A 19,495-nucleotide genomic window follows, 5' to 3' on the forward strand; every position below is an offset into this window, starting at 1 on the left:
TTGTTGGTCCCTTCATACATAACTTCTAATTTTTTTCATATTTCATGAGATGTGGAGCATGAAGAGATTTGTTCATACTCACTAGGCAATATAGAACAAAACAATATATATTTGACCCTATGATCCATTTCAAGATTATTTATATCTTCTTCACTCCAATCTTTTTCTTCTTCCTTAGATAATGTAAAACCATCCTTAACAAGTTTCCACAATAGATAACTAATTGAAAAGATGTAGGATTCCATCCTCATTTTCCAATAGCTATAATTGGTTTCATCAAAGAATGGGGGACGGGAGGGAGAAGTTCCCTCAACAATACCATTAGATACATATGAGGCCATTTTAAGATCTTATCCTAAGATTTGAGATTGATGATCACAAATATTGTAGGACCCGCTCTAATACCAATTGTTGCATAAAAGAAATATCCTCTTGATACCATTTGTTGGAGAACAATGAAACAAAATGATATCAATTTATACCAATTGATAAAACAATGATGCACTAGGATACCAAATGACTTTAAGCAACATATTTAGGCATACTTATATTTAAAACATGATGGGAGATGGAAATTTGATCAAATAAACTCATTTTCTCCCGGAGGCTTCAGGAAAGTCGACTTCCAAAAACGGACAGTCGACTGCCAAATGAAAGTCGACTGTGAAACTTGCACAATCGACTGCAACAATGTAGTCCTGAAAGAAACTTCCTCCTTTTGAAACATAGGCCAAAAACAATTAACATAACATATACCAATATATTCTACAAGGCCTAAAACACACATAGATGAAACATTTAAGCACATAGAACAAATTTCGATTTTGACAAATTTAGCACTTCCAAAAACATACTTTCCATTACTTGAAAAATTCACTAAAAATCATTTGCACAATAATGAATACTAGCTATGAAAATACCGGGAGTTAGTTTTCCAAAAGGAAAACATTTTCTTATATGTTCCCTTATAGTGTACTAATATTCTACTTAGAATCAAATAACATTTCTTGATTCGTTTTGATATACAAAATACTATAATACTTAACAAGTATCAAAAATCCATTAGGGGTTTTAAATATACTAAAAATAGTTTTACTAAAATTATGTTTTGTTAAACATCAAAATACACAATAGGTTGATTTGAGCAACTTGGCTCAACAATCTCCCCATTTTTAATGATGACAAAAACATTATAATTTTATGAAAACATTTTTGCAAAACAACTCCCCCTATGTTTTGTACTAATAGATACTAATAAAACAAAAACCACAAAGATTGTTTTTGAAAAACATGAACCAAGGTTTTACAATGAAAAACTATTTGGAAGGACATTCCTCTCTCCCTTACAACTTACCTCCCCTTAGACATACCTCCCCCTCACTACATACTTCTCCCCCTTTTTTGAAATCATCAAAAAGAGAAAAGAGTTAGTACAGAGAGAAATATAGGGAAAATAATAAAGCAATAAAGCATAAGGGATCAGAGCATGCAGATTATAACAAATAAGTAGGAAATAACAGCCAAGCAATCCAAACATATACACTAGCCAAGAGATAAATAAGATATCAATTAAAACAAGAGGCTAGAAAAAAAAATTTGTATGCCTTTGATTTGAAACAAGAAAATGATACCAATTTAAAGTTGATACCAATTGAAGCATTAAGAACAAATGATTAAAATGATGCCAAATTCTTTAAAATGATATAAGCATTTTGAGAATAATTTTTTTTGGATGATGATACCAAAGTATGTTTTTGGAAGTGCTAAATTTGTCAAAATCGAAATTTGTTCTAAAACCCAAAATCTACTTTCTTATCTACTTGGATTTTGATTTTTTAGATATTTTTATTGAATACAAATAGGGGTACTTTGTTATTTACATTTATGTATTAAAGTAAATTGAAAGTAAAATATAAATAAAAGAAAATATGGACATTTACTTAAACTAAATGAATGTAAATATCTTGTAATGAATTTATGCTATGTATTGTATTATCAAAGTAAATCTTATTTTTCTGAAATCTAGACTGAGAGTCGACTCCCAGTGAGGGACAGTCGACTGTAAGTCAATGGCAGTCGACTGTGGATGTGCATCAGTCGATATAGCCGAGCATTGTTTATGCAGAGTCGAGGTAGTCGAGAGTGGGTTTTGGCCAGTCGACTGCCGAGTCGACTGTAGGCCAATGAGAGTCGACTGTCTGTGAGAAAGTCGACTGTGGGTTGAGCGAGAGTCGACTGTCAGTAGTGAGAGTCGACTGTGGGTGTTGTGGAGTCGACTGTCAGTTTGAGTAGTCGACTGCCAGACTCCAACGGTCGGATTTTTGGAGCCGTTGCAGGTCGTTTTGGGAGCCTTATTATAAATATCAAAGGGAGAAATCTTGAGAAGGCTAATGCTCTACCATTTCCTATCTTCCTAAAGCACACCCAAGCTCTCAAGCACTCAATCAAAGCAATCCAAGGCCCAAGGAGCTTCAAAGATCTATCCATTGGAGCCTCAAGGCAAAGAAGAAGTTTTCTTCTTATTGGTAACTTGTATAATTTCATTTTGCCTTGTATATTGTTCTTGTATTGATATCCATTGTAGTCCAAGTGTGTTGGACATATGATTGATTTATTTGTATTAGATTGTGGATTGTGAGTGGCATCCTAGAGCCCAAGTAATCTAGATGTATTATTGTGTTGTAATAGTTTTCAGGGTGAGCTAAGGGGAAACCTCGGGGTGTACAAATTTGCTAGGTGTGGAAATCTAGTGGTGGTTTTAGTGGAATCTCAAGTGTCGGTTTGATCTTGAGAGAATGGAGTAGGTGTTGGATACACCGAACCACTATATATCTTGTGTTTATATTGTGATTGTTTGTGTATTTATATTGCTATCATTTTCAAACAACATATATATTTATAACAAGTGTATTTTGTGTATAAGTAAATCTCAAGAGTTTTAAAAAGGAAAGAATCGATTCAATAAGTTTTAATCACTCAATTCACCCCTCTCTTGAGTGGTCATTGTATGTGTCAAGAGACCAACAAATATATATATATATATATATTATTGGGTGACTTCAATTTACTGCGTTACTGGGGGTGTGTGGCTGCTGAGCACACGAATATATATATATTTATATATTATTAGGTGACTTCGATTTCCTGAACCAGCTAACATGTGTAAACCTATATATATATATATATATATTATGTGGGTGCCTTAACTGCAAAACATAAGCAAACACTATAATAATTAAATAGGCGTGCGTGTATATCTATATACGGTGCTGCAAGTAAGCATATATAATATGCAAAAGTGGACCGAAGCTGGGAGGGGGGTGGGTTTGCTCAATGAACTAGGGACAGCTAACTTGGGCGCGAATTTACGCATATAGAAGTGGCTTGCTCGGCTGGAACAGGAGATCCAAAATAACTTGAAAGTGTGTGTATATATATATATATATACATACACAGTTTGAATAAAACACGGGGTATTCGAATAAACAGAGAGCGAGAAAGAGAGAGAGTGAGAGAGAAAAGGAGAGTGAGCTCTCCAACCAAGCATGGGCATGCGTATATGTATATATAGATGCAAGTGGGTCGTTAGCTTCGGCTAGTGCAGGTGATTACATATATATGTATATATGTGTAAGTGGGTCTTAGGCTTGGCTGGCTAGAACAGGGCAACCGTTACAGTGGCAATTATATAAATATACAAGGGCTGTTAGCAATGTCAAAGAGAGAGAGAGCTTCCATTCGGCTAATCTCTCTGCTAAGCATCTATATGCATATGTATATGTGAGTATATGTGAAAGTAGGTCAGGAACATAAGCATTTAACAGAGGGTATATGCATATATATAAGTGGGTCAAATAAAAACATGGGAGCACACGAACTGGTTGTATACCTATATATACATACATATATATATATAATATAAGTGGTCTTTGATTTCGGCTGGGCAACAATGGCTATTTGTATATGTATATATATATATATAAATACAAGTGGGTCACTCGGCTGGGCAACAAACAATTGCTCAAGAAAGAGATAAAATACATAGAGATTACATAATGTGAACGAGAAGACAGAAAGAACTTGCCTGAGGTTGACTGAGCCTTCTCCTTGCTGAGCTTCAATGGCAGAGAAAGATGTACAGATGATGTTAGGTTTGTGACTCAAAATATATTGGGCTAGTTAAATAAATATATATTGGGTTGGGCCATTGGTGTTAAAAGCCCAAGCCCAAGTTTGCTTTATTATTCTTTTGCATTAATCCCAGTCGTGTCCTTTAGCTCATATATATATAATTGCATTTGGGGAAATCAGTGTGCAGATTTTCACGAGCAGAGGCGTTCTTTAATCTTGAAACCCCAGCTTTGATTCTCTCATTGTGAGTATCACTGTAATGGGGAGAGTTTGAGAGGTTGAGAGATTGAGATGCTCTGGGTCGCAATATACACAAACAGAATCAAAGAATTGCGTGAGAGGAAGCCATCTGATAAGAGAATTTGATAAGAGATAACCCTAGTTTCTTGTATCGCCTCTTTCATTATGATGTCACTGTGTTGTGCGAGAGAGGAATGTGAATGTTGTGAGTATTGTTAATGACTTGTGTCTTTGAAGCTCTTGTACTCGATTATTCGCTGATTATTGATACTGTAAGTGGTTTTTTCTGATTCTTGTAGATAGCTGTGTAATCCTCTGTAATTGATTGTAATCAGTTGTAAACCCATCGTATATTCTAGTGGATTGACTAGAGGCGAAACCCCTACCGTGAGTAAGATTCGTTTGAATCCGAACACGTATACGCGGTGTTTTCTATGTGTGTTGTGGATGCTCTTTATTTTCTGTTTTCGACTTGTGGATCTTGGTACTTCTCTTGGCCTTGGCCATGTGGTTGTGTGTTGGTTTACACAGGTGATTTCTCAACATATGAGATGATAGCACAAGGAAGAGGAGAGGAAGAAGATGAAACCAAAATAAAAAGAGAAGGAAGACGTTGAGGTGATGAGGAAAGAAATGGAATAGTAGAAAAAGAAGATGATGATTTGCACTGTAATTATAAGATTTTCACACAGAGAAAGGGAGCGCGTACAAGTTGCACGCCAACTCCAATAAAATTATCATAATGCCCTTCTTCTCATATTATAGGTAGAAATATTTAGGGGTTTTATTGACAAATGTTAATTTATTTTCTTCTTCTTTTTTTTCTTCATTATTATTATTATTATTATTATATATATATTTATTACATCACCAATTTCATTATTTTTAAATTATTTATCTCAATGGGCCTAAGCCCAAGCCACATATACTCCATATATATATATATATATATATATATATATCAAGCCCACTAGGCTTAATTTCCCACCCGAGTCAACCCGTGACCTCGTTAACTAATTAATTGCGGCCCATTACATCGTTTCTAATTTCTTAAAATTTGACTCATACATTTATTTTCACGATCATGTGAACCATAAAATAAAATTATACAATCCAAGAATTATTTCTATGCCATTAAAACAGTTATCATTAAGTATTAAAGTACTTAGATCTAGAGGTGTCAAAAAGGTCAGGCGGCCCGCGGGCCGCCCAGCCGGTTACTGTTCAAACGGGCCGGGCTGGGCCAAAAAAATTGGGTCCATGGCCCAGCCCGGCCCGTGGCCCTTATGGGCCGGGCCCACGAGGCCCTTACTTTTTTTTTTTTTAATTTTGTTATTCTTTAGTAATTATTGGATACTAAAAAATTTAATTTCGTAATATATATAAATAATAACCATCAATTTATTTAAATTATAAATAAACATTCTCCTTTTTATATGTACATTATTTTTCATATCAATTCACAAGAAAATTTATAAGGCATATAGAATTTTGAAATATAAAATGGTGAAATAATATTTAAAACTTAAGAATTAAGATAGAAGATATTTTAAAAAGAAAAAAATTAATTTTTATATATGTATTATTTTGATATTTATATATGTATATATTATATGCCTTATTTTTTTAAAAAAAATATTTAAAAAAAGAAAGAAAAAAAGGGTCGGGCCCGCTAGGCCCTGTGGGCTAAGGGCCCGGCCCGGCCCTCTAGCCCACGGGCTGGCCCGGCTCAGCCCCTTTGTAAGGGGGCTGTGGGCCGGGCCCTATCCATGGCAAAAGGGCCCGAGCTTGGCCCGGCCCGTTTAAAAAGCCCGTGGGCCGACTCGGGCCGACCCGACCCTTTTGACATCTCTACTTAGATCCATATTTAAATGGCATTAAACTGACATGAGGTAATAAAACACCTAGACCCATTTTGTGGTCGTTACGAATATATTAAATATAAATATACGAGTATTACAAAAAATAAATATCATAACTGAGTATTACAGAAAGTGTTTAAGTTATATAGTTTAAACGCTCGTATATCAACTTTTTATAAAAGTTTTCAACCATCACTTTTTGAAAAAAGCTACTACTGATTAAGTTAGGTTGGCCTAATAAATATCTATTTTACCCTTAATCTTTTCAACAATTTTTGGCCATTATCATTCTTCTTCAACCCTCTACCTCCCACTCGCCATTATTGCCACCAATTTTGCTGGCTGTAACTTTTGCCCCCGTCGTCCGCCATTGCCCCCAGCTTTTCTGACTGTTATTATTGCCACTATCATCTCAGCTTTTTCGGTCATTGCCTCTCATCTCCAACGTTCGCCATTTTCCCACCCCATGGCCTTTGTCTCCGCCGCCACCCCCCCGTTTGCTGCCATTGTCCCCATTGTCTACCGTCACCCCCAGCATCCGCCAACATCGTCTGTCAGTCCATCTCTTCCTATCTATCTTGGTATAAATATATATATATACATATATATAACAACCATTTTAACATATATATATTTATATAACAATAATTTATAATTAATTTTATTAAAAATAAATATATTTTTATATTTTTTATATTATTCAATAACATGTTTATTTTTATTTTTTTATCATATTCAGATAATTTATTAGTTATTTCAAATCAAACATATAATTATTAATTAATAACTTAAAAATACATTTTGTCAAACGCATCATTAGCTTAAATACTACCAAACTTAAATATTATTACATAGCTTAAACACTACTTAGCTTAAAAGCTCTTAAAAAACAAGCCTAATCAAACTCAGCCAAAATATGATTTTCGTACTAATTATTTTTGGAGCCCAAGTTGGTGGAAACCCTGGAAGACGAGGCGCAGAGCTTCAGGGGGTGGAAGGGAGTCCCTGATGAGAGGAAGTTGAAGGAAGTTATGGATCCATGAAACGAAAGAAGGGTACTTGGTTGAGTCCACTGCCTTAAAGCCACCAACTTCCTCCACAAATGGGTGCCAATATGCAATCCAACCCACCACCAAGTCAAGGAACCCAACCTTCTCTCCCCCAAAGAACTTCTTCCCCTTTATCTCTGCTTCAAGCAACTCCAACACCTCGCCTGCTGATTCAACCCCTTTTGCCTTCTCCTCTCCACTGCTAGAATGGAACGCCATTAATGATGCTTCCAGAAACTGCACCAACAGTTAATATTAGTTTCTTGCTTTCTGGACTTTAGACAGACTGATACCAAACACTACCAACTTTTCACAAACCCACCCAAAACTAACTATTCCAATGAATCCAGGGGCAGATTAAGGGGGAGGGGGGGGGGGGGGGGGGGGGCAGCCCTCCCCCAGATCTGCCTTGCTGATCTGGCCCATTTGGGAGAGGAGGGTTGAAATGACCTATGGATCTGGAGGCCAGCCCTCCCCCCGATCCGCCTCTGAATGAATCAGTAATACCCGATGCATGTATTGGCCGATTAGGGAAGAATAATGAACTGACGCTACCTTCTGATCGACGAGCTTGGCCCAAAAGCGAGCGTAGGCTCTGTGCAGAGGATCTTGCGGCAAGATGGGATGGTCCTTCCAGACCTCGTCGATATATTCGAGAATGAGGAGCGATTCGCAGATGGGTTTGCCATGGTGAAGAAGCACCGGAACCTTCTTGTAAATAGGGTTGAGCTGAAGAAGAAGAGGGCTCTTGTTGGACAGATCTTCTTTTACGAACTCGTAGTCAACGCCTTTCAGCTTCAGCGCCCACACGATTCTGCAAGTAAACAGGCTCTCTTCTGCCCCCAAGAGCTTCAGATCTGCGCCGGCCATGGCTGACGGATTGGTTTCCCACTTCGTGATCGGTATCGGAAGTCCGTAGAGAAGATACACATAGAATTGAACTTAGAGGGTGTTTGACTTAACGATTTCACCACTTCATTTAACTTATAAGCTGTCAAGCTTATTTTATTGAGTGTGTGGGTTGTTGAAAAGCTTAAAAACTCTCACACTAGCTTTTTTCAAAAGCTTTTCACTCTCAACTTTTCTAAAACGCTATCCTAACTTATTTGCGTAATTAAATGATGATTTTACCTTCCCTCGTAGATTCAAACTATTTCTATTCACACCCTATTTTCATCTTTTGCATCAATTGATCCATCGTCGTCAAACCTATCTTTGGCTATTGCTATCACTGTCGTTTGTCACTATCGCCATCATTATCACCGCCATCCCAGCCATTCGAATCTTGCCATCGATCCTGTACATCTTGTTCGTCGCCTCCATCGCCACCTTTTCTCGTCATCGCCATTACTTGTTTGTCAGAGTTTTCTATTAATGTATATATATATATTGATATATATTAATCTAACGGTAATATATTTGAAAGAGAAAAATAAAGAGTATTTATATTGTATTAATATATTTTTTAATAATGATGTATAATTTATTAATATTTAATGATAAAATTTTACATTATTCAATAACATGTATATTTTCATCTTTTTATTAAGTTTTAATAGTTTATTAATTTTTTTAAACCAAATACATAACTATTAATTGATATTTTAAAATCACATTTGTTTAAATAAGTTATCAACATTTAATAGGCCATAAATTTAAAATTTAGAAAAAAAAAAGTATTCGTTTGTAAATCATTTAAATGTTGTAGGTGAAATGACAATTTTACTCTCGTCGTTTTACTCACATTTAAAACGTACAAATCCAAAAGAATGGGAGAGAATAAACTTACCAAAATGCTAGTAACAGGGAAGAGAGGTCATCGATAAAAGGAGCATCCGAGATAGAGAGAGAGAGATGAAATAGAAAGGGAAATGAGGGAGAGTAAAGGAGTGAGAAAAAGAGAAAAATATTTCAACATGTAAGGGTAATTTAGTAAGTTTAATGTTTTCTATATTTTATTTTTACTGATATCGGTGACATTGATATACCACCAACTGTGACACTCTAATTATATATATAATTTTGTTTATTATTTCGATGATTTGATTAGATTTGATTTAATCTTTTTTAAAAACTAAAAAATAAAATAACGTTGACTTATTAAAATATTCACATAAGTTTGATTACTTTAAAAAAAAAAACTTGCATATCTATTTTAATCATTAACTAGAAGGTAAAGGATATCAAAGCCTTCAATTCTCACCATTTAACTATTTTGTCATCTCAACCTAAGGAATGACCTATTAATCCTCTCAATTTTCAATTTTAAGTCTATCAAACACTTGGGTCAGCATGTAAATTACACACGTGATTGAGTTGCGTGCCATTATCTTCTTATTCTTCTTATTTCCCAACTTTCATTTGTTATTGGCGACCTCTCACTCTCGTTCTGCCAGTGGTCACAATGGCGTGGGAGATAAGAGGTTGACCGGTAGCTCACCTCCTAGTGCTAGTGGTCGGCAACAGTATTGATAGGGGTTGGGGGTTGGTTAATAACAGTGGTTGGGCATGGGCTACAAATATGAGCTGGTGGCATGGGAGGCAAGTGATCGGTCACCTTCCTCATGCTAAACCTGCTGGTGGCTGACAATGGTGTTGATCGAGGTTGGGGGTTGGTTGATAGCAGTGGCTGGGGGTGGGCGGCAAATCTAGGTTTATAACACCTCACTTAATCATGGCGTGTTTTAACCTAGAAAATTTGGGACTTATTTTTTTTAAAAAAAAAATCATTTTCACATGCTAAATTTAATTATTCCCAAAATTTCCATAAACATATCTAGTGCCAGACTATATAATTCATACACTAGATTTAAACAGAATCTTATATAGCGAAAGCTAGAATCGAACCTGAACATAGCATCTCATATATTGGTAACCAAACATGGTTCTTGATACAAAATTCTTCAAAACTTAGTATAATACATAAGCTTTCAAAATACGATTTAAAACATACATTCTTGTCATGATAGTACATAATACTTGAAATATTTATGCTGAAGCAAAACATAGTACAACTTGCTCATTTCTTGACAACTTGTGTTGTTACACTTCTTCGATTTTCGTACCGTCATTGCAAGTCCGAACTGGAACGTTTGAATATTCTAGGGACATAATTCGAGTTAAATAATGAACCATCTAAATAAGGGTATAAAATGTTTATCACGCATGTATGCAATGTCTTACTTCTTCGTAAGGGTCAACTGCACCTTCATGCTACTCACCATTTTTACGGTCGAGCCGAGATCTATTATCCCAAAAGGTTGTCCCCTTTCCTGTCTAGCCAATGAAATGCAGCCACATCACCCATTTTCAAATAGTAATTTTTTTAAAAAAATTATAAAATCAAACCAAAAACTTATAAAATCAAATAATAACATATATATAATCAACATATATGTCATTTATAATTTTTTGGTTTAATTTTATAATTTTTTTTTAAAAATTACTATTTAAAAATGGGTGATGTGGCTGCATTTCATTGGCTGGACAGAAAAAAGGACAGCCTTTTGGGACAGTAAATCTCGGCTCTTTACGGCCACCTTTTTCAAAGCCGAGCTGTATGGGGACACCCTTGGTAAAATAGCGATGCTAGTTCGTACTCCCAAATGGATACAATGCGCGTGATCAATAATATCAATGTGTACATATGCATTTCATAGTCATGTCATGTATGCGGTCTACGTGATGGATACATATCAGAGCATGTCAATATGATGAAGACATTCTTGAGGATCGGGGTTTGAAACATATATAAATCACTTACGTAGTACCTAATGATATATCACTTATAACCATACAAAGCTTATAGAAATACACTTACATTTCAAAATCAAACTGCCTTGATAAGCGTGTCGACCTCGTGAGATGCGCCAGACGTGCTATTTCTCAATCCTTGGGCCTCAAGGGTTCCTAAACGTTAAATTTATTCCAAAATATTAATTTTTTAATTTCCTCATAATTTTCATAATTTCTCCTTATTTCTAAGCCTTATTTCCTAAAAAATTCATGATAAATATTTAAGCCCTCATTTAATCCAATTTTTCTTCACTAATATTCTTAAAATAACATTTCTAGGCTCTGAAAATTTCTTGCAATTTTTCAGATTTAATTCCTATTTTTTTCTCTATTTTCCATAATAACAAAATCACAAAATAAATAATTAATGTAGCATTTTCCATAATTTTTTTCGAAAAAAAGGTATAAATTAAATTCTAGATTTTTAAGAATATTTTTCCAGATTTTTGAAAATTGCTTCCTATTTTATTTTATTTTCTTTCTTTTCTACATGACGCACACGTGCAATCCACGCGCTGCCTCCCATGCCCCTGGCACGTGCTCGCCACGCACCCGACTTCCAATCGTCTTCTCCAGCGGCCACTTCACCGTTGGCAACCTTCCCGAACCCCCGAGCTTCGAAACAATCCTCTATCCCCCCTAAATTCGACCTCCCGACACCGAATATGGCCTTAAAATTTAGAAAAAAAATCAGAAAATATCTCAAATTGGTGTTTAAAGCCTCGACTCCGGCGATGGCCTGATTTTTCCGGCAAGCTTCGATTCCCCGATTTCCTCTGCTCCAACGACCACCAAACTTACCAGAATTCTTGCCTACGACTCAAGGATCAAAAACCCTCTCTCTAAACTCTCAAAACACTGTCTTACACTCGATTTCTCAAAGTAAATTTTTGAATGAAAACCCTCGCTCTAACTCGGCTATTTATAACCCAAATCCGATCATGCCTTGTCCCATCAAGGACACTCCCGCACCCTAAGCACCATATCGAAGGCCAGTACGGCCTTAACCCACCATAATCTTCTGATTTCTTGCTTTAGATGCAGCTAGATGATGGCCATGGCGTTTGATTAATTCTGATTGATTTTGTTTTTTATAATATACAAATATATACGAATTTATATAATAGCATATTAAAATAAAATTTGTAAGGAAATTCTCCTATTTAGTACACAATCTTTACATATATTTTTTAGTATTTTATACAATTACCATGTTTAAACTCATAATTCATATAAAATATTTCATATTCATTTAAATCATATACGTATTTATAATTTATACATACCGTACTATTTATACTTAGCCTAACTATATTAAATCCATTGATAGACACTAAAATTCTAACAATTTTACCATGACCCACATATACCAAAAATTTACACTTCTTAATATTTATTCACGACGTTCTAGGATATCATAGGGTCAATAGCGTGGGAGACAAACGGTCAGTAAGTCGGTCGCCTTCCTCAAGCTGAACCTGTTGGTAGGCAACAACGGTGTCCATCGAGGTTGGGGTTGGTCGATAACAGTCGCTAGGCATGAGCGAACAGACATGGGCTGGCGGCGTATGAGGCGGTTGGTCACTCGTCTTCCTCTTATTGGTGGGCAGCGATAGCGCCAATTGGGGTTGGGGGGTTGGCAATAGCAACGGTTGGGCGTGGGCGAACAGATCTGGTTGGCGACATGGGAGGTGAGTAGATGATCGGTCTGGCAACGGCATGGGTGGGCGTTGGAGGTTGCTACACCTTCCTCGGTAATCTTTCGATGGTTGTCTGTCGCGACGTCCGCTGCTAGCTCGCTTCCTATCTTGTAGCAACGAGACACTTGGCACTCTTTCATTGGCCTGGTCAATATGGGGCCCACGCCAGATTGTGAATGTAGCTCATGCGCAATACTTGCTATACTGATGTATGTAATTGTTACAAAATTGGTAGGGGGAGGGACACAATAAATTCAAAATTAAATGTTAAAGGGGTTAATAGGTCATTCCTTAAGTTGATGGGGCAAAATGGTTAAATGGTGAGAGTTGGGGCTGGGTATGCCTTTAGCCATTAACTAGAAGGTGTTTATAGGTCGGGTTGGATATTAATTTATGATTAAATTAATTTTAATTAGATTTATAAACCTAAATTTGACTTAAACTAATTATTATACAAAATTGAACTAATCCGACTTAATAAAAGTTGAGTTAGTTTGATTCTGGATTCTAATTATATATAATAATTTATTAATTTCAAATTTTTATTATATAAACTGTGAAAGAAAATAATATCAATGTTTAACCAAGAATTTGCATCTAAGCATGCTGGCATCAGCTAACAATTTGATTTAAATAGTAACAGATAATTCACACGAAATAACTAATAAATTCGTAAAATATGATAAATAATATTAAATGTTTATGTACTTATATCACATACTTTAAATTTCTTTATATATATTGTTCCTTTCAGTCCAAATAATTGTCAAATGGGAGAGATTTCAAGATGTCAAAGCTAGTTCTAGTTATCGAAGTAAGGGGTGGTGGTACCCATAAAACACTCCGATGGTAAAGTGAATAAGGGATTGAGTTGACAAAGTATCGATAGACTAAAAATAACATATATTGGCCTGTGAGCAGACTGACTTATATAGAGGGAAAAAAAGATTTTCCTGACATGCAAGCAACCCTTGGGTGTTGCAGCGAGATGAGATGGTATCCGGCTTTGGTGAGACTTTTTGACGAAGATGTGATGTCGACAGGACCTTTATTAAATGTTGATGGAACCTATAGTGGGTGTAAGAGTGTTGTAGATACAAAAGTAATTATGATCACCGCTCGCAAGTATGGGGTCGAGATTGGGTTGGGGAGACCGATAGAGGTCTTATCGGGCTGGGTCCAATTGAGTCAGTACGGTCCATATATATGGATTGCATCCATCTACCCAAAAGTTTAAGATCCAAAACTAAATTGATATTTATGAAGTCTAGTTTTTTTTTTTTGTTTTTTTACCCAAGATTAAATTAATTTATTAAAAATTTTAACCGATCACATTATTTCAATTAAATTCTCAATTAATTTACCCAAATCAATAAAGACACTTACCATTAACTCAAATCTAGGGACCATATGTTGGTTCCAATTGTCTTGACAGATGAAAGCTTTAACGGGGTCTGGGTTTCAAAAGATTGATGCTGCTTTTGATGCTTCCCTGTCTCTCTTTCTATTTTTTTTTCTTCCTTTCCCTTATTTACCTTTTGAAGGGATAGCTGATTCCCATTTCTGTAGAGACAATTACTTTGATCAAGCAAAGCATTTAAAAAGTTACTTTTTTTTTGGATGTGACACTTAATTTTAATGGGAATTATATATATCTTGTGTAGGACTATAGCCCAATTTATTGTATAAATGATGTATATATGACACATTAAGGCTAGCTAGCTAATAGATTGAGAATGAAACATATATCCATCTAAATTGTCAATCTTTTAATTTAAATTAAAGTGAAATATATGTATAGATCTACAATTAATTGTTACACACAATTAAATGCTGTGTCTAAGTCTTCTGTTTACACTATAATATTTATTTATTTTCCCAGTATTAATTTGTTTGATTTCCATTAATTAATCAGAGGGAAAACTATAATATTATTCTTGATATATAGAATAATGTAAACAAAATGATGATGTGATTTTTATTTTATTTATTTAGCTAATGCCTTATGGCACAGGCTGCTGCGTCACTCTATATTACTTACTTAAAGCCCTCTCATCATGTCTTCAACTTTAGCGCCTCCACATTCCCACTGCTCTTTCCTCGATCCCTCTCTCCACTCTTCTTCTTCTTCTTCTTCTTCTTCTTCTTCTCTAGAGCGATCCTTTCTTATGGCAACGCTTGGAGAACCCTTAGAAACCCTAATATACAAGGTAATTATAATGCCATTAATTTTGGTTGCTGAGTGTTCCGGCCGCCATTTCTTGTTCATTAATATATATAACCTCTTCCCATGAATATGATCTCTTCCTTCTCTTCACAGACATGGGTCTTGAAAGTTTCCATCCACTGTGAAGGCTGCAAAAGAAAGGTCAAGAGAGTGCTCCATAGCATTGAAGGTATATATATATACACACGCACATACACATAACCTATATATATATGATCAGCTTCTGATATATATATATGCCTGTCTCAGCTGAAAATATATAGTGATTCTTAATTTTTAGGTGTTTATAAGACGACCATCGACACCAAGCTACAGAAAGTGGTGGTAACTGGGAACGTAGACGCCGATAGCTTGATCAAGAAACTGGTGAAGTCTGGTAAACATGCAGAGCTGTGGCCGGAATTGCCCCAGCAGAAGAAGAAGAAGAAGAAAAAGAAGAAGAAGAAGAAGTCAGGCGAATCGATGAAAAAGGAGAAAGAGGAACAGAACATGACCGACGACTCAGCAAGCAGTACTGATCAAGAAGAAGACCACGGCGGCGGCGGCGATCCTAACCTGGAAGAGAAAACGGCTACCAAAGTCGATGCAGTAGCTCCGGGTTCCGCTAATAATAAAACGGATGCCGGTTTCGTTCAGGGGAAGTTCGTAGGCGGGAGCGGGGGCGGTGGCGGTGGCGGAGTCAAATTTAGCGACTCTGTGAAAATAATCGACGTCGGCGTGAATACCGGCGGAGGAGGACAAGCGCCGGAACGGGTCACCTTTCCCGGCCAGCCGTCGCCGGCCGCAGACAAGAAAGGTGGAGAAATTGACGGCGGCGCAGTGCAAAGTGGTAGTAGCGGTAAAAAGAAGAAAAAGAAAGGGCATAAAAGTCCGGAAGAGGGAGAACCACCACCTAACGGTGCGCCAGCAGTCACAGGATTCACACCTCCATTTAATATGGGCCTTCCGACCCACTACGCTGACCCATATCCAGCCACTCTCAGCCCGCCACGTCATCAAGGGTATCAATACCCACCGCATTACTACATCCCGCCACCCACCGTACACACAGTGAGCTACAAGACAGCGAATCCCACTACCAGGTACACGACGTCGCATTACTCCTTCCCAACACAGTCCTCCTTCGCTTACGCCCATGCAGGACCGGAGTCGGAACCTCCGCCGTCCGATCAAGAGGCCCACCCGCGGCAGCCGCTGTGTTCGTTTGAGTTGCTTAGCGATGAGAATCCGAATGGGTGTCGTGTTATGTGAACGACCGAGGGGCACATTGGGGATTTCCACTTGGCTAAGTGTACGGACACTTCAAGTATTTTTGTAATGCATGTAGATAATAATACAATAATAATAATAAATAAATAATTTTAAGGGTTCCCCTCATCCTCAGTGGGGATGTTTTCGTAATTAACTTTACTCTTTTGGGCTTAATAATAAAAAGAAAAGAAAAAACAACGGGTCGTTTGGAATGTGTAAAGTTGATTAGGCATCTTGGCTCATTGGATGGTCTCAGTTGCTTCCACGTGGTTGCTAATTACCCTTAGATTTATCTCTTTGATTGGTTACTTTTAAATAGGCTTATTATCGATATATGGGAAAATCTCATCAATTAAAAAATATAATTATTTAATTTTTAAAGTGTAAATTATTAAAATTTAATATCTTAATTATTAAAATTATTATTTAATTTTTTGTAGTGACCGTACGGTATGTAAAATATCACATCAAATTAAAAATATATATATTAACAAAATACATCAAATTAAGTTTAATATATATTTTGAATATATGTTATTTTTTATCAAACCTAATTTAATGAATATGTATACCAATAAAAATATTAAAATAACTTATCCAAACCAACTTAATTTTATTTTCTATTTAAAAATAAAATAAATAGTGTATCACTCCCAGTCTCGCTTGTGTTAGAAATCAAAAAGTCTCAAATATTAGAGATTAGAGATATATTTTATCTGATCAAACTCATATTTTTTTTTTCTAAATTTTACATGAAAAGCTCATTATTTTTCTGAACTTTAAATATGATTTATTGGATAATATTTAATTTTTATAATTTACACCTATTTGTATTTAGTTATTTAGTCAAATTTCAACATATAATAGATATATCATTAAGTACTTGAAATCAAAATAGCAAAACACTATACCCACTGATTGTCGGATTTGAAACTCACCAAAAAATAGGTTTGAGTCGTTAAAAAAACAAAAAATGATACGTTAGTCTCGAGTGGCCGATCAAAATAAAGAAAAAGAAAAATGATGAGTCGGTCACGAATTGTTAGTTGGAGAAATTATAAAATAAAAATATATTAAATAAAAATTAAAACTTTGATAATTATGATGATAAAAATAAAAATATAATAATTAATTTATTATAAAAAAATACAAAATTTAAGAAATTATAATACAATTTATGGGTTCTTATTCTGTTGACATTCCAGGCTTCTTGTCCAATGCCACCCTTACCATAATAATAATAGTATTATTCTCATTCCCAACTGCCATTTACCCATTGGGAAATCTCTATTTTGCCCTCCTCCATTACCTCAAATATAGACAAATCTCTCGTGTCTGCAGCCTGCCCAATGGAGGGCAAATTAGGAATCTTACTACCCTACCCCTCACCTTGATTGCCCAATACAATTAAATTATTATCACCCTGGGAATCTTTATATCTAAAAAATCAACAAACATTTTGATCTCAAAATTACAATCAGACGCTTTTTGCTTGCCAATTTGTAGTAGTAAGTAGTTTTGATCATATTCTTTGCCCTTTTCTTTTCTTTTTATTTGGTGGGGTTGGGTTTTATCACTAAAGAATCAGATGCCATGCCATGCCATGCACGAAGCTTGCTTTCCAAGTCTCTTAAATTTGGGCTCCTTTCTTCCTCTCATCACACAAAAAGCCACAAAAGGGTGCAAAATTCTCCCAATGAAATCTGTCCGTACTCCCATTGGGATGCTGACGCCAGCCACTTGAGGAGTGGAAAGCTTTATAAAAAGCCAAAGGGTACCCCCCCCCCCCCCCCCCCCCCCTCTCTCTCTCTCTCTCGTAGCTTTTATAATATCAAATATATAACATGAAAGGTATGTTATACTCATGAAAGATTGAATGAAAAAATCTATAGCTTTTATAATATCAAATATATAACATGAAAGGTATGTTATACTCATGAAAGATTGAATGAAAAAATCTATAGCTTTTATAATATCAAATATATAACATGAAAGGTATGTTATACTCATGAAAGATTGAATGAAAAAATCTAAAATTTAGAGTTATAATTGTTGTGTAATAAGTAAAAGTCAATTAAATAGTCAAGTAAACTCAAAATTTTAAATGTCTTTTTCGACTAAAAGGCATAAATTTTTCATATGTGAGGCGTCCCACACAAAGCGCGCAAACACGATAAGTCCGATATTTAAAAATCCTTTTGAATATTCCAAGAAAATGATAGATAATTATCCATAGCGAAATCTAAATTCTAAAATGATTATGAAATATTTGGATAAGTATTATCCCTAAGAAATTATGTCCCTAAAAATGATAAGATAAATATCATCTATCAAGATAACCGTTATCTGTAATTCTGTTACATTTTAAATCATTCTATATTTCTCTATAAATAGACAGTTATGCATTCATGAAAGAGAAAAAAGTCTTTGATACTATTTCAAGACCGTTTCTTTCATTATATTCAATATCTAACTGAAGCATCGGAGTATTTGCACAGAGATCTTCCCGCGCCCTCTGACTATTTTCTTATTTTTTGCAGGCTTAGGTGGCTTGAAGACAACGTTCCATTTAACAAATTTATTGTTGTAACCATATCACAACAATAATCAAATCGAACTAACTCGAATTGAACTCAAACTTGAATAAAGAGCCAATTTTTAAATCCGAATTTAAATTCAAGCTCGACTTGTATTTTAAAATTCCACTCAAACTTAACATTCAAAATATTGACAAATTAAGTTCAAGTACAATCTCAACAAGAATTCAAACACCTATTGGCAAGCCCGAGCTCAAACTCAGGCTAAATAGTCGGTTTGGACTCACCAAAATTTATTATTTTATTTAAACTTAATTTTTTATTTTACTTTATTATATTATGTTAAATGATTAAATTAATATATATAATAATTTTAAATATATTTGAATTAATTATATTATTATAATAATTTAAAATTTAATAGTTAACTAATGTATTTATAAAATTATAAATAAATGTATTAATGTGTTTATGTTAATAAGTTGAGATTTATCGGGTTCAACTTTGATTTGTTTACAAATCGAGTTTTAAAATTAGGTTCAAGAAAACTTATTTATCTTAATAAACGAAGCAAAATAAGTTTTCATCGAATCGAACACTAAATCACTCGCGAACGAGTTCATTTGCGACCCTCAAAATATGAAAACTAGATTCCTATAGGCAGCCACTTAACTTTGCAGTGCCGTTGGTAAAACTAAAAGGA

The 19,495-nt window shown here is 35.2% G+C and overlaps 2 protein-coding genes across 2 annotated transcripts; one reads left to right on the top strand and one right to left on the bottom strand.

Moving 5' to 3' along the window:
* Positions 1 to 6,976: 6,976 nt before the first annotated feature.
* Positions 6,977 to 8,254, bottom strand: LOC127801246 (probable glutathione S-transferase). Its single transcript, XM_052336182.1, has 2 exons — positions 7,838 to 8,254; positions 6,977 to 7,519 (listed from the first exon to the last, which is right to left on the bottom strand). The coding sequence occupies exons 1-2, from the start codon at positions 8,150 to 8,152 to the stop codon at positions 7,166 to 7,168; spliced, it is 669 nt and encodes a 222-aa protein (XP_052192142.1). The 5' UTR covers positions 8,153 to 8,254; the 3' UTR covers positions 6,977 to 7,165.
* Positions 8,255 to 14,829: 6,575 nt separating this feature from the next.
* Positions 14,830 to 16,475, top strand: LOC127801299 (heavy metal-associated isoprenylated plant protein 35-like). Its single transcript, XM_052336272.1, has 3 exons — positions 14,830 to 14,987; positions 15,098 to 15,173; positions 15,285 to 16,475. The coding sequence occupies exons 1-3, from the start codon at positions 14,835 to 14,837 to the stop codon at positions 16,253 to 16,255; spliced, it is 1,200 nt and encodes a 399-aa protein (XP_052192232.1). The 5' UTR covers positions 14,830 to 14,834; the 3' UTR covers positions 16,256 to 16,475.
* Positions 16,476 to 19,495: the final 3,020 nt, after the last annotated feature.

The sequence above is a fragment of the Diospyros lotus genome, chromosome 5, assembly GCF_014633365.1.
Source record: "Diospyros lotus cultivar Yz01 chromosome 5, ASM1463336v1, whole genome shotgun sequence".
Taxonomy (NCBI): Eukaryota; Viridiplantae; Streptophyta; class Magnoliopsida; order Ericales; family Ebenaceae; genus Diospyros; species Diospyros lotus.

Coding starts and splice junctions, on each gene's coding strand:
- LOC127801246 (XM_052336182.1), bottom strand. CDS start 8,152: ATGGCCGGCGCAGATCTGAAGCTCTTGGGGGCAGAAGAGAGCCTGTTT. Junction 7,520..7,837: donor CCAAGCTCGTCGATCAGAAG/GTAGCGTCAGTT, acceptor CTGTTGGTGCAG/TTTCTGGAAGCATCATTAAT.
- LOC127801299 (XM_052336272.1), top strand. CDS start 14,835: ATGTCTTCAACTTTAGCGCCTCCACATTCCCACTGCTCTTTCCTCGAT. Junction 14,988..15,097: donor TAGAAACCCTAATATACAAG/GTAATTATAATG, acceptor TTCTCTTCACAG/ACATGGGTCTTGAAAGTTTC. Junction 15,174..15,284: donor AGTGCTCCATAGCATTGAAG/GTATATATATAT, acceptor CTTAATTTTTAG/GTGTTTATAAGACGACCATC.